We start from the raw sequence: 10,902 nt of genomic DNA on the forward strand, positions 1-10,902 counted from the left end.
TTGATGGAACTAAATTGATTGAAGTCATCTTTTTCAATAGAAACAAATTATTTGGTGAGAATTGCAAACAAATACTTGTAAAATCTCATAAAAACATGTTATTTAGCGCTCCTAGCGGCAGGAAATAGTAACTCTGATTGCTCTTATCATCGGCTAATCGTGATTTGTTTGTCACCTCGTCTGCGCGGTTATCGGCAGGCATTTATTGGCTTTTTATCGGAGTGGGGAAAAGTCCGCGGACTTGGGACCAGCGGATTCTGTCTGCTGTCACTGCTGGAGAATAAGTACCAACAGCCTTTCGTTTTTTGTTTCGTTTTCGCTAAGCATCTTTTTTAACGCATACAGTTTGATTGTTATGTTTGATGGTGGTTTGTGAAACAAGTTGAAGCAGCGACGATGCCTGACCAGGACCACGTGAGTAATTTGAATTAAAGATAATTTTGTTTCATTTCCACTTGAGCTTTGCATATTGATGAAAATGATCCATTGATGATTGTATAGTTTATATTTCAGTTGGGCAAACTAGACCTTTGGAATCAAAATATGGAGGCATCAAAAGATTGATTCCTTATGACCATATTTGGGCATAAATGCAGACCATTTCTAACTTACCAATCACATAAAAATAAGAGAGTGTTTCAAGAAGGAGCATGCCTGATCTTGAACAGAAATGCTGGAACTATCTCCTAAGCAAAATAATATTGCTCCTATCATAACAATTTGAATTCTATAGGTAGTGAAAGGCAATCAAGGAATTGATTCACTTTAAACAGATAATCATAATATTGATTCCCCATCAGCTGGCTAATCATTATTTTGATTCACAGGTAATGTTAACAGATAGGCAACAATAACTTGCAGGAATACATCATTTATCTTTCTATTATTCTCATTTAGTGGTATCCTCAGCACCACAACAGATACCTATAGCATTGTTGTACTTTACCTTCACTACATTTGATAACAATTCACAATTTTTAAATGTCAAGAATACAAAAACTGAAGCAGCAGGTAAAAACCATATAATAAATATAAAAGCACTACAACAATGATAATTAGGGGTTTGAAAATTTCATTTTGCCATTTTACACAAATACTGATTGTTTAGTATGCCATTCATGATACAAAAATAACATACAGTGTGATTTCCTCAAAACAGCTTTTACGTGATGGACAGTGGCTCTGTCTTTTTCCCATTCACAAGGTCAAAGGGACAATTTCTTAGTTTTGAGGTAACACTTTTTGCAAACCTACCACATTTTTCTACCTTTTTAAATAAAAATCTCACCGTCATGGGCCTTTTTTCAACCGTAACGATACATTTGAAGTCAAAAGTGTACCAAAATGAATCAAAAAATTGATTCCATGCCCATATTTGGTCATGGCTCCTCCCACCAGAATCAAATTATTGATGCCTCCATATTTTGATTCCAAAAGTCTAGTTTGCCCAACTGATTTGTGGTAAATGGTAATGTCATTTGTTTTGAAGCTTTGTTTTTGGCAGTGGCTCGTTCGTCTGTTCTACGCAATGCTTGTGCTATGACAACCAGAGTACACTGATAGTTTACACTGCACAGTGGCTCATAGTGAACATAGGACATGCACTGTGCACTAGTTATGATTGAGGCGACCTCTGCAAAGCATGGCAATGAGTCTATGAGTTGCATCAGCCAGGGTGACAAGTCTGCACCAGCTACACCAACCAAGCTGGAAAGCTTCATGAGCATGTACCAAACAAGTCCATATATTCTGCTTGAAATTGGTTTCTGATGATAGAAACTGCATTTAAAACAGCAATTACTCCCTTTCCGGCTCTCTGTGTTTCAAGTACCTAATTAGGTAGCTCTAAAGGCTGAGCTACACTACGCGTGACCGTCCAGGAAATTACGTGCGTGATCTGCAGATCTGTGATTGCGAGACTCCCTTGACATCGGTTTCTGCGTTTTTCCAGAATTTCCGTGAATTATTTTATGCTGACGTAATAATAACAACTAATAAATGTTTTCGCAACAAACGCTTACCTAAGTTTGCTACCTTCTATACTATTTCATCAATAATAAATTCATTAGGTAAATAAAACATCAAAAACACATGAAAATTAAAGAAACAATTATCATTTACGTCACTTGGAGGATTCATACGGTGCGCCACCAAGTGCGCCAACAGCTGTCTCATATCACGCAATCACGCAGATTCTGCAAAAAAGTTCGTAGCTCTGAACTTAATATCGGTACGGAACATCCTGACCGTCCTGACTATCCGGCATTTCCTGTACTGAACGTCCGGCATTTCCTTGACTGAATCTGCGTGACCCCAGTGTAGCCGACCCTGTGTATTTCCTATCAGCTGAACTTGACCTGCGTACCAATTTTCTGCAAAACCCGCAAACTCGCAGATCACGGACGTAGGATCCCGCATAGTGTAGCTAGACCTTGACACTAAAATATAATGACAATGATCATGCTGGAGCAGTAGTTCAGCACAAGTGTCTTGTCACAGCCCTCGCAAAATCTGCACCACTGACCATGGCTGTGGAGTCGGAGGTCTGTCGGAGTCGACGGTTCTGCCCGGAGTCGGAGTTAACTCCGCATGGCTCACTATCCGTCATGCCCTGCACCTGTTTGCTTGATACTATGCTCGTTGACCTTTCGAAATTCAAATTTTGTTGTAGAAAGGCCATAGGTAGGTATTCCTGTTTTGGACGAGCGTTTTCAGCGAAAGCAGAAGGCGGCGGATTCTTTAGGACCTGCTTTGAATTCTGCATGCTGTTTATAAAGCATATTTGCGATTCAAGGCCCTGGAAGGCACAAAGGATCTTTTCCAGCAAAATAAAAACATCTCCATTATGAACTCTATTATCATGATACGGACTGTAAGGAAAACGTCCGTAGTCAGAGTCCGACTCCGACTCAGAGAGTCGGAGTCGGAGACGGAATCGATTTTGAAGCCGGAGTCAGAGTCGGAGTCACCCGAAAATCCATCGACTCCGCAGCACTGCCACGTCTGGTAATCCATGGTAAATCCGTAAAAAAGCACTGTAAATTCCGGAAAACTGTGCGACATCTCTAAGTCCGCAGCAAATTGCGCATAGGCAGATTGCCGGTGCGCCTCCGAGATCTCGTCAACGCTACCATGTTATGCAGTCTGGTCATTGGTCGGATGATAGGGGTGGGACGTGCATAAGAAGCTCCGCTTAGTGTGGGCTTCAACTCAATTCATCCATCCAAACATCTGGTCTAAATTTATTACTTATTTGGCCCTGACTGGGCTACGGCGGAACAAGCGCACAGTGGCAGTGCGGAGTAGGCACCAGGCTCTCTTATCGTCTTATCACTGGTGGACTAGCGCTTTTTATCGGTACGGCCGGCATTTGAGTAATCGGAAGGGGGGGGGGGGGCATGTCGGTAACAGCGTCCTCTGATGCCTGGGTAGAAGCCTGAGAAAGGATCAGTGGCCTGATCTAACCTAAACCAACCTAATCGAAGCTCACGTGCAACACCACTTGCACTTCTATTGCTTTTGGTACTCAAACTTTCCGATTTTCATTTATCTTCATGAAGACGACTTTGCAACATGCTCTCCGAAGTCCGATGAGTGTCCGGTCGCCGTATGTGGGCTAAAGATCACATGATCGTATGCCCTCAGAATGAAAAAGTACAATCGAATGAACCTTAGCATCTACCACAAACATGTGGCTCAAGCTTCGTTGTTTGATTTCGACAAACTTTCGTCAGCATGTATTTTGGAGCCATGAACCAAGGAACCAGAATTACAACCCTCAAAGGCGCTTGGCTCTACATGGCTCTACCATGTCTTTAGGCATCTAATCTGGATTTTTTTTTGTCATCAAACCCGTTAAAAATGCTTTTGATAGATTCCCTGTTCCTTTCACAGACATCTACAAAGTCAGACGAAGATAGAAAAGCGGAGGCAGAGGCATTTAAAACTCAAGCAAATGAACGTTTTACTGGTAAGTCGGGGCACACGAACATGCTTACTTTGGCTTAGCTCATGGAAGAGACAAAACTTCAGTGTTTTGTCACGTAAGTAATGATAGTGTTCCACTTTTCAGAGCAACACTTTATTTTACTTCACCATGTGCTTGTTTTTCAAATCGCAGCAGATTCATTTTATCATGGCTAACAGGGGAGAAACTGTCCTTTCAAGCCTCGGCAGTTGTCCCAGGATTCCCTTGCATTGCCTGACCTGACCGAAAGCAATTGACCTGGTAATCCCCGTCATCGTCCTGACCTGCGTTCTCCACCGGCAGCGGAGTGCTATGAAGAGGCGATCGACTTGTACACGAAGGCGATCGAGCTGTGTCCGAACAGCCACGTGTACCACGCCAACCGAAGCGCCGCACACCTCCGACTGGAGAACTTTGGCTACGCGCTGACGGACGCGTCGCGAGCCATCGAGCTCGATAAGACCTACGTCAAAGGCTACTACCGGCGTGCCGCCTCCTACATGGGCATGGGAAAGTGGAAACAGGCCGAACGGGACTTTGAGAGCGTGAGTAGAATACAGATCGTCGGCGGTGGCTGTGGCGTTGGCCGTGAATGATCCGTAGAAGGAGGGCCATGCGGAGTGCATAATACAGGCATGCTTTAGACCTACTGTACTTACACCACAAACACTGGGTTAAAATAGCATGAATAGTCTCAGAAAGGTAACTCAAACGTCAGTTTTACCCGTGCTTTTTATCACACCCGTTAAATTATAATCAGTCCAATGTGTGTAACGCAGAGCCACGATGTGCAGGCGCAGGCTGTGAGTAACAAATGACCAGACTCCACACACTGTGCGCTCCCTATCATGAGACGGCCGTCGCGTGTCCACCCACTCACCGCCCTCACGGATCTTCCCCAGGTGGTGAAGGCACGACCACGGGACAAGGACGCGCGAGAAAAGTACAACAAGTGCCGGACCATCGTGAACCGACTGCGGTTCGAACGCGCCATCGCGGTAGACGATGAGCCCCAGAAGACGGTCGCCGAACTGATAAACATCGAGTCGATGAGTGAGTGGGCATCTCCCTGTGGTGTGGGGTGTATAGTGTCATGGCTTGGTGAAAATGTGACTGAAACTATCCCTTAGATTTCAGGAAGGAGAGTAGGCCATCAATTCATTCAACTTGTCCTTGTGGCCGCCTCCATATTCTGCCTTGGACCGGCGGCCTAGATCCCTCCGTTGACGCCAGCTGCCGCTTTTCACCGCTGGGACGGCGGGTTCAGTCCTCCTAGACATTGACAGGCCCTGGATAGTCGCCTGTTGGTGGCGGGGTGTGGCCCCTCTCTAGACATTGTCAGGCTCGGGGACGGTGGCCTGTGTCCCCTTTCAGACCCGGGTGGGATCGGGACAGCGGACTGTGTCCTTCCCTAGATTTTAGCCGCGGGCCCTAGTCTGCCGTAATGGGACACCGAGCCGTGCCCCATGATTAGGCAGGCGGGCTGGGAGCGGCGGACTGTGTGTATGTCCCTTTTCAGACACGGGCGAGATCGGGGCGGTGGGTTGTGCCCCTCCTTAGATAGGTGGTTCGGGGCGGCGGCCTCTGTTGCTGACCGTCGCGACCTCTGCCGACAGCGATCGAGGATGACTACGCCGGTCCGTCACTACAGGACGGAAAGGTCACACCCGAGTTCATGGTCGAACTCATGTCCTGGTTCAAAGACCAGAAACTATTGCACACCAAGTATGCCTTCAAGGTATGTTCCGACACCGGTGGAAGGCCTAGGCACGCTGATAGTTTTCCTTATAGTGAACCTAGCCGTTATGACAGATTGTGGTATCTTTGTCGCTATGACATGAGATACGTTGTGTAGCTGGAAGGGTTTCTTACTGCAGTGTTAACTTACGGGGACCACAGTAATGGACAGCCAATGCAGACTTCACGGTTCAGTCTATTCACACTTGATAATGAAGCGTTGTACTTCATTATCGGTGAACTTTGACCGCCCATGCGCTGAGGGGTGGAACCGAAGCTGCTTAGAGATAATGTTCAGACCGACTGACCCGCGGTACCGTATGAAAACAGCCGCCCCCACTGCTCGCCGCAGATCCTGCTGGACATGAAGGAGTACCTGGTGAAGCAGCCCTCGCTGGTGGACGTCTCGATTCCGGCCGAGAGCAAGTTCACCGTGTGCGGCGACGTACACGGACAGTACTACGACTTGTTGAACATCTTCAAACTGAACGGCGTGCCGTCCGAAACAAACCCGTACCTGTTCAATGGGGACTTTGTCGACCGGGGATCGTTCTCCGTCGAGTGCATCCTGACGCTGTTCGGTTTCAAGCTGCTGTACCCCAACCACTTCTTCATGTCCAGAGGTGAGACTGGCTGGAGGGCGTCCATGGCTATTCGGCAGTCGGGATGTACAGAAACGTAGCTCACACATTCATTTAGTGTGTTCGGTTGAGCGAGGTTGTCAGTCTTAGTACATAAGTGTAAGCTGTAACAGTGTGGATATTGCTGCTAGCTTCTGTCCCTGGTTTATTCGCTTTTGGTGGAGCCTTTCATTAGCTTATGAGCTCACGACCTAGGTTATAAATTATCAATCATTATACGGCTGTAATATTTGGTGACAGATAAATATCGGTCCTCTACGTCAGCTCACACTGTCTTTTTTGCCGACCGCGTCGTTGGTTATTAGTATTCAGTGTTTATGTGACGGATTATTGCCATTATCTCGGGGTATACCTACTAGCTGGGTGTCGGATCAGCTGGCACCTTCTGAGTTTTACGTCTTTGTCCTGTATCCCTGCTCTCTGCCTGTGTCTTACGTCCGTTGGTGCGCCTTATCTGTGTTTGTGTTCTTTGTTTGTGTTTTTAGCCTGTAACCTGTGCCCGCACTCCGCGACCTGTGTCCTGTGTCCGTACCCTTTTTCCGCACATTCCTTGTGACCTGGCCAGACCTGACCTATCTCTATTCTTCCGCCAGGTAACCACGAGAGTGAGACCATGAACCAGATGTACGGGTTTGTCGGCGAGGTGAGCGCCAAATACTCGTCCCGGATGGCAGAGCTGTTCACCGAGGTGTACAACTGGCTGCCGCTCTGTCACGTGCTGAACGGACGCGTGTTCGTCACGCACGGCGGACTGTTCTCGCGTGACGGCGTAACGCTGGACGAGCTGCGCGCGGTAGAGCGCGGCCGTCAGCCGCCCGAGGAGGGTCTTATGTGCGAGCTGCTGTGGTCGGACCCGCAGCCGCAGCCCGGCAGAGGTCCGTCCAAACGCGGCGTGGGCTGCCAGTTCGGCCCCGACGTGACGGCCGAGTTCTGCGGGACCAACGGACTCGACTATGTGATCCGGTCACACGAAGTCAAGGCCGAGGGCTATGAGGTGTCACACGGTGGAAAGTGCATCACCGTCTTCTCAGCGCCAAACTACTGGTGAGCGGCGCTGGGGGTCGTACAGGGCTGCTCGACAGGGTGCTGATTCCACATTGATGGAGTAGTGTGGTAAATAGATTCAGTGTAGGTGGAGAATGGTACGCTTTTCAACCCATGTATCGCACCCTTCATTGGTCTTTGGGGTGTTGCTGACAGGTCTTAGCTTGTTCGTTCATTGAATTGCCAAGCTTTGTCTCAAATTTATTTAGTTTATCGCATTGTTTTATAAAAAGAAGATATTCAAATAACTGGCTCGTTCCAAACTCAAGCTAGATCGATTTAATCGGCATCTTGCTCGGAGTTTACGATTGTTTCATAAATATTCCTAAGATCGGAGTTTATTCCTTTTTAAGTCTGGTGACCTCAAACGGCGCTTTTTCTTTCCAGTGACACAATGAACAACAAGGGCGCATTTATCACGTTAACTGGAGGAGATATGACCCCAAAGTACACTACCTACGAGGCTGTGGTAAGCTGCAGACTATTCTCACGAACTTTGTTTGCTTCTTGCTTATACCGTGTAGCTTCTTCAAGCATCCCAGATATCACTTCTGAAGGGATCTGCTTTAATCGAATCGATCGAAAAGCTAAATGGAACCTTCTCGTTTGCGTTCACCTAGTCGTGTTTGCAGAGCGATTCTTTTTGTTTACGACACGTCGTGATGACGTATCAATTGCTGAAAGTCGACAATGAAAGATAAATAATATAGAACAAGTCCCACCTCGCTCCACCCCATCTGAACTTTCCACTGACACCCTCTCCCCCCTTTCAGCCGCATCCGAACGTGAAGCCTATGGCGTACGCCAACTCACTGATGAGCATGTTCGTGTAACGGAGGTCGCCCTAGTCGCTGAGGACGCCGAGCTGGGTCTCGGCTCGGCCGGTGCCGGGCCAGCCGTGCTCGGCACGCGCTCTCCCGGGGCGCGCCGCCCGCGCGGCCGCTCAACCCTCGTTCAAAGTGTGTGACGCGCGCGATCGCCGACGGTTGTCGTATCTGGCCGTCCTGAGCGGCCGACCGGCGGCGCCAGAGTGTGATGACTGCAATGCCGTATCGTGTCTGTATTGTACCGAGGTAGGCGCAGCGCCAGAGGGCGCCGCAATACAATGACCCAGCCCGTACTCCATCTCAGGGTTGTCGAGGATCGGGTGGGAAGGGCTCTTTCGGGCCCTGGGGGATGTGGACAGTACAGTGGACACTGGCACAGTCGGGACAGTGGACACTTGAACAGGCGGGAGACTCGAGAACATTCTGACATCTGGCGGGAGGGACCGGTCCTTCCACTCAATGGCGAGACGTGTCGCGTGATGCAATGTCGAACGCGAGACGTTCATGAATCATGCACACACATTGCTTTCTTCGTCAATTTGATCTCTTTCAACCTCATTGTTTAGGTTTCAACTGTTGCTCAGGCGGTAATATTGAAACGTCAGCATTTGCATTCCTAGCTTGACGCGATCAGTTAGGGCATTTTTCCGGCGACGATCCTATTTGATGCTGCCTTTACGATCGATGATCAGTGATCACTGACCATCAGTAAAAGCCGGACACTTGCGGCAAAAATTGGCGCATCACCATACAATACCTGAATTCTGAGTCGCGATCCATTTGCTACGATTACCTTCACTTCTGTTTCGGCGTTTAGGAGAGGGGGGGGGGGGGGAAGTCATACACTCGCGAATATTTTTACTTGTTTCTGCATTTATGCAGGAAGGGGTGTAAGCCATACTCGCAGGATTTGGCCATGATTCCGTGCACGCCCCGTTATTCTGCCCCTACCCTCGCCCTCCTGTCCCTCCCCGCCTTCACCGGCGCTGATCTCAGCCTCCCTGTGCCGCCGGTGCGCCATTAGACGGGGAATTCCCGGACCCGGCCGGAGCGTCTGAAGTTGAACGCTGCAGTTTGTGGGCCGCAGGGCAGCGGCGGCGGGAGCGCTCTCTGGCCTGGGGGCTATAAACGTTGTTTTCTCATGTTTTCCCTCATGATGCCTCTTGCGTATCGTAGGATAAAATGATAACAGAAGAGTTGGGGAAAGTGGTGTGATGATAGTCATATTTTTTGCTGCCACGTTGCCAGGGGGAGCGGTCAGGTGTGCTTGGGGTGTGCCGATGGTCTCAATCGGACGGGGACGCGGACCTGAGTTCGCCCCTGGACCAGCGCGGTCGGCCCTGGCGCTCCGCCGCCTGTACTCCATGCCAATGCCCCTTCCGTGCCGGGCACCGTCCGGTCCGCCCCGACTGCGGCAGCGCAGTTGGAGAGCGGGTTCAGTGGGGAGTGTCTGCGCTCTCCGCGCGGTGGATAACCCAACATCGGGACCTCAGACACATACGATAGCAAGTTCAGCCAGATAACGCGACAGATAGCGGGAGACCTTCCAAGTTCTAACACCATTCGGCCCGTTGAAGCTCAGTGGCAGGTAGCTCTGCGCCGGCGCGACCAGCCGCGATGGGGTGCTGCTGCGTGTTTTTGTTGTCCGTGTCGCTACTGGCGATGTCCGGCACCCTGCTGGGGGTCGGGGTCAGCCGGCTCGCCGACACCGAGGCGCTGGCCGTGGCGCGGCTGGACGGCGGGCAGTGTATCTGGATCTCCGTGAACTTAGCGACGTATACGTATACAGGGTGTCCCAGAATTACCCGGACATTTATTTTCTGGCTAAAAGTACGATTGCGCTCGATTCTAATGATATACAAGCATCATACTTTTATAAGATATCCCTTAGCTATCGAGCTTGGGGACTGTGTGCTTTTGGTGACCGGTAACGACTCGAGTCAAGTATTATCCAGAGTCAAGTAAGAGTAGTCCTTTTCCGTTTTCAGCTTAAGCCACTAATAGGCAACCATGGTGAATCAACTCCCGTTTTCAACTTTGTAAACGGACTTTCGGCATGGTTTTTGCTGGAGAGCTTCAGCAGCTCATCTGCAAGCAGTTAGGATTGAGCAAAGCGCAATTATATCAGCTAACGAAGCCAGAGAGAGCAAGAGATAAACCTGATTGACAAGCTTGGGCTCGGCCAAAAAGGGCCATGCACCAGTTGTCAAACGGGTGGTTGCTTGTCATGGACAACAAACGTCACTGATCCAGCTAAAAACTAGTTAAACGATAGATCAGGATTATCTAAAGAACATCAGTCTACTTTCCACCACTATCTTCGCAAAATTTTGGAATTTGGGGTCCCTCGCCCGAAAAATATGCGAAAACTACGGGAAAAGCAGCGAAAATCACTACAATTCATCCCAAAAATATAACATATACAACAAAAAATTATGTTGAAGCACACTTTGTGGTCTAACGAAGGTATTCTGTCATTTGAACCGCCCGAAAAAGGCGTGTGTGAACGTCAGATGGCTACAACGCCCCAACAGCAGAGACGGCCAGGCACCCGTCGAAAATCAAATTGTGAGACATTTTGAGCCACCGTGCACTCATTCGGCTTGATATGATGGCCCAACGACAGCCGTTAGCACAGAGTACTACTGCGGTAATATTCTACCAGTAAAAAAACTGGATGCCGTAA

At 48.9% G+C, this 10,902-nt stretch overlaps 1 protein-coding gene across 3 annotated transcripts; it reads left to right on the forward strand.

Annotated features, from left to right (window-relative positions):
• The first annotated feature begins 134 nt into the window (after nt 1-134).
• On the forward strand, nt 135-8,514 carry LOC122386573 (serine/threonine-protein phosphatase 5-like). Of its 3 annotated transcripts, none has more exons than XM_043375865.1 (9): nt 135-414; nt 3,895-3,970; nt 4,271-4,512; nt 4,870-5,020; nt 5,584-5,705; nt 6,057-6,327; nt 6,939-7,389; nt 7,777-7,858; nt 8,163-8,514. In XM_043375865.1, exons 1-9 carry the CDS (start codon nt 397-399, stop codon nt 8,220-8,222), a joined length of 1,473 nt encoding a protein of 490 aa, XP_043231800.1. In that variant the 5' UTR covers nt 135-396; the 3' UTR covers nt 8,223-8,514. The 3 variants fall into 3 exon arrangements, with proteins under 3 accessions (XP_043231800.1, XP_043231802.1, XP_043231801.1); XM_043375867.1 differs by lacking the exon at nt 135-414 and adding an exon at nt 2,239-2,271; XM_043375866.1 differs by lacking the exon at nt 135-414 and adding an exon at nt 2,440-2,543.
• Nucleotides 8,515-10,902: the final 2,388 nt, after the last annotated feature.

The sequence above is a fragment of the Amphibalanus amphitrite genome, unplaced genomic scaffold (assembly GCF_019059575.1).
Source record: "Amphibalanus amphitrite isolate SeventyFive unplaced genomic scaffold, NRLGWU_Aamphi_draft 000256F_arrow, whole genome shotgun sequence".
NCBI classification, from domain to species: domain Eukaryota; kingdom Metazoa; phylum Arthropoda; class Thecostraca; order Balanomorpha; family Balanidae; genus Amphibalanus; species Amphibalanus amphitrite.